At 44.6% G+C, this 1,479-nt stretch overlaps 1 protein-coding gene across 1 annotated transcript in view; it reads left to right on the top strand.

Moving 5' to 3' along the window:
- The window catches only part of marco (macrophage receptor with collagenous structure), a 9,147-nt gene extending 8,169 nt beyond the window's left edge, over window positions 1-978 (top strand). The window contains exons 13-14 of the mRNA XM_083681951.1: window positions 68-235; window positions 440-978. Coding sequence (XP_083538077.1) covers window positions 68-235; window positions 440-570 — 299 coding nt within the window. The 3' untranslated portion in view covers window positions 571-978. The remainder of the gene's footprint in view (window positions 1-67; window positions 236-439) is intronic.
- Window positions 979-1,479: the final 501 nt, after the last annotated feature.

A 1,479-nucleotide genomic window follows, 5' to 3' on the forward strand; every position in this document is an offset into this window, starting at 1 on the left:
TCCCCAAAATAACCCCAAAAAACTGAGAAATCCCCAAAATAACCCCAAACTGTCTCTGTGACAATAGCGCCGACCGTGCGTCTCTCCGGTGGGTCGAGCCGCGGGAGAGTAGAAGTGCTGAACATGGGACAGTGGGGGACTGTGTGTGACGACGGTTGGGACACCCTGGATGGGACGGTAGTCTGCAAGATGTTGGGGTACCAGAGAGCCACGGTCGTCTTCACAGCCATCCCAGGTCTGTCCCGACTCCATCTTTATATCTTCACCATTTCTGTTTTATTATTTTTTTTATTTTTTTTATCACTGAGGATGAACAAAGATCCTTAATCATCCATTAAGAGTAGTAACACCAAAGGTGATGCTCCAAAGAGCGTATGCCCCAGGAGCTGTGGCGTGCTGTCCTGAATGTGATGGTGTGAGTGTTGTTGATGCTTTCTAGGAACCGGTCGTATCTGGCTGGATGACCTGAAGTGTCGGGGGACGGAGACCACTATCTTCGACTGTCCACACAACGGCATGGGCATCAATAACTGTCAGCACAACGAGGATGCTGGGGTGCAGTGCATATGAAACACACACACACACACACACACACACACACACACACACACACATGCAGGAACACACACACACACACAAGCTCAAGGTTAGGCTGGTTATTAACTAGTTAGAAACATTTTATGCTGCAAGTATAAAGTAATTGCAATACTCACCACACAGTTATGATGTAATGATTATAGGAATATTGTCATATAAACTGGACGCTGTCTTTTAGTTTGAGACTTTTTGCATTACAACAGATTGCAGTACAATCTTTCCACATCATTATTGTTGATGATATAGCATTCATTGTTGATATAAGCTTAAACTGACATGATTGGTACCTAACTGTGGATCCCAGAGGAAATATATTAAATACAGAGCATTTTGCAATGGTGTTTTGTAAAAAATCAATTTTATAGTTGTGAAATAAAACAGCAAAAAAAAAGCATTGTCAGATTGACTTTGTACTCTTTATCCCACTTCTAGACTGAGCTTCCCTTCGTAGGCTTCACCCTCCCTCTGTCCCCTTTGGCAACATGCCATTTCACACACACACACACACACACACACACACACACACACACACACACACACACACACACACACACTATCACACACACACACACACACACACACACTATCACATTGCGAGAAATGATACTGCTTATTTCAGCAGTCGTAGGTCAACCTCAAGAACAAGCGTGTTCTGACACATTGTCACATGGTGTTGGGGTCAGAGATGTACAGTGGCTGTCAGGAGACCATGTCTACCATCACTGGTCAGTCACGGTTAGGGCCTGGAGCTTTTCCAGACCATGTGACCTGAGAAGGACAAACTCATGGCCCTAGTCATGTCGTACTACAAGCGTGATCCCTTTTAAAACATTTTGAAGGAGTTACAGTGTTTCTAACCCGCCAGAGCTCCACTGCAAGAGA

The sequence above is a fragment of the Argentina silus genome (assembly GCF_951799395.1).
Source record: "Argentina silus genome assembly, chromosome: 12".
Taxonomy (NCBI): domain Eukaryota; kingdom Metazoa; phylum Chordata; class Actinopteri; order Argentiniformes; family Argentinidae; genus Argentina; species Argentina silus.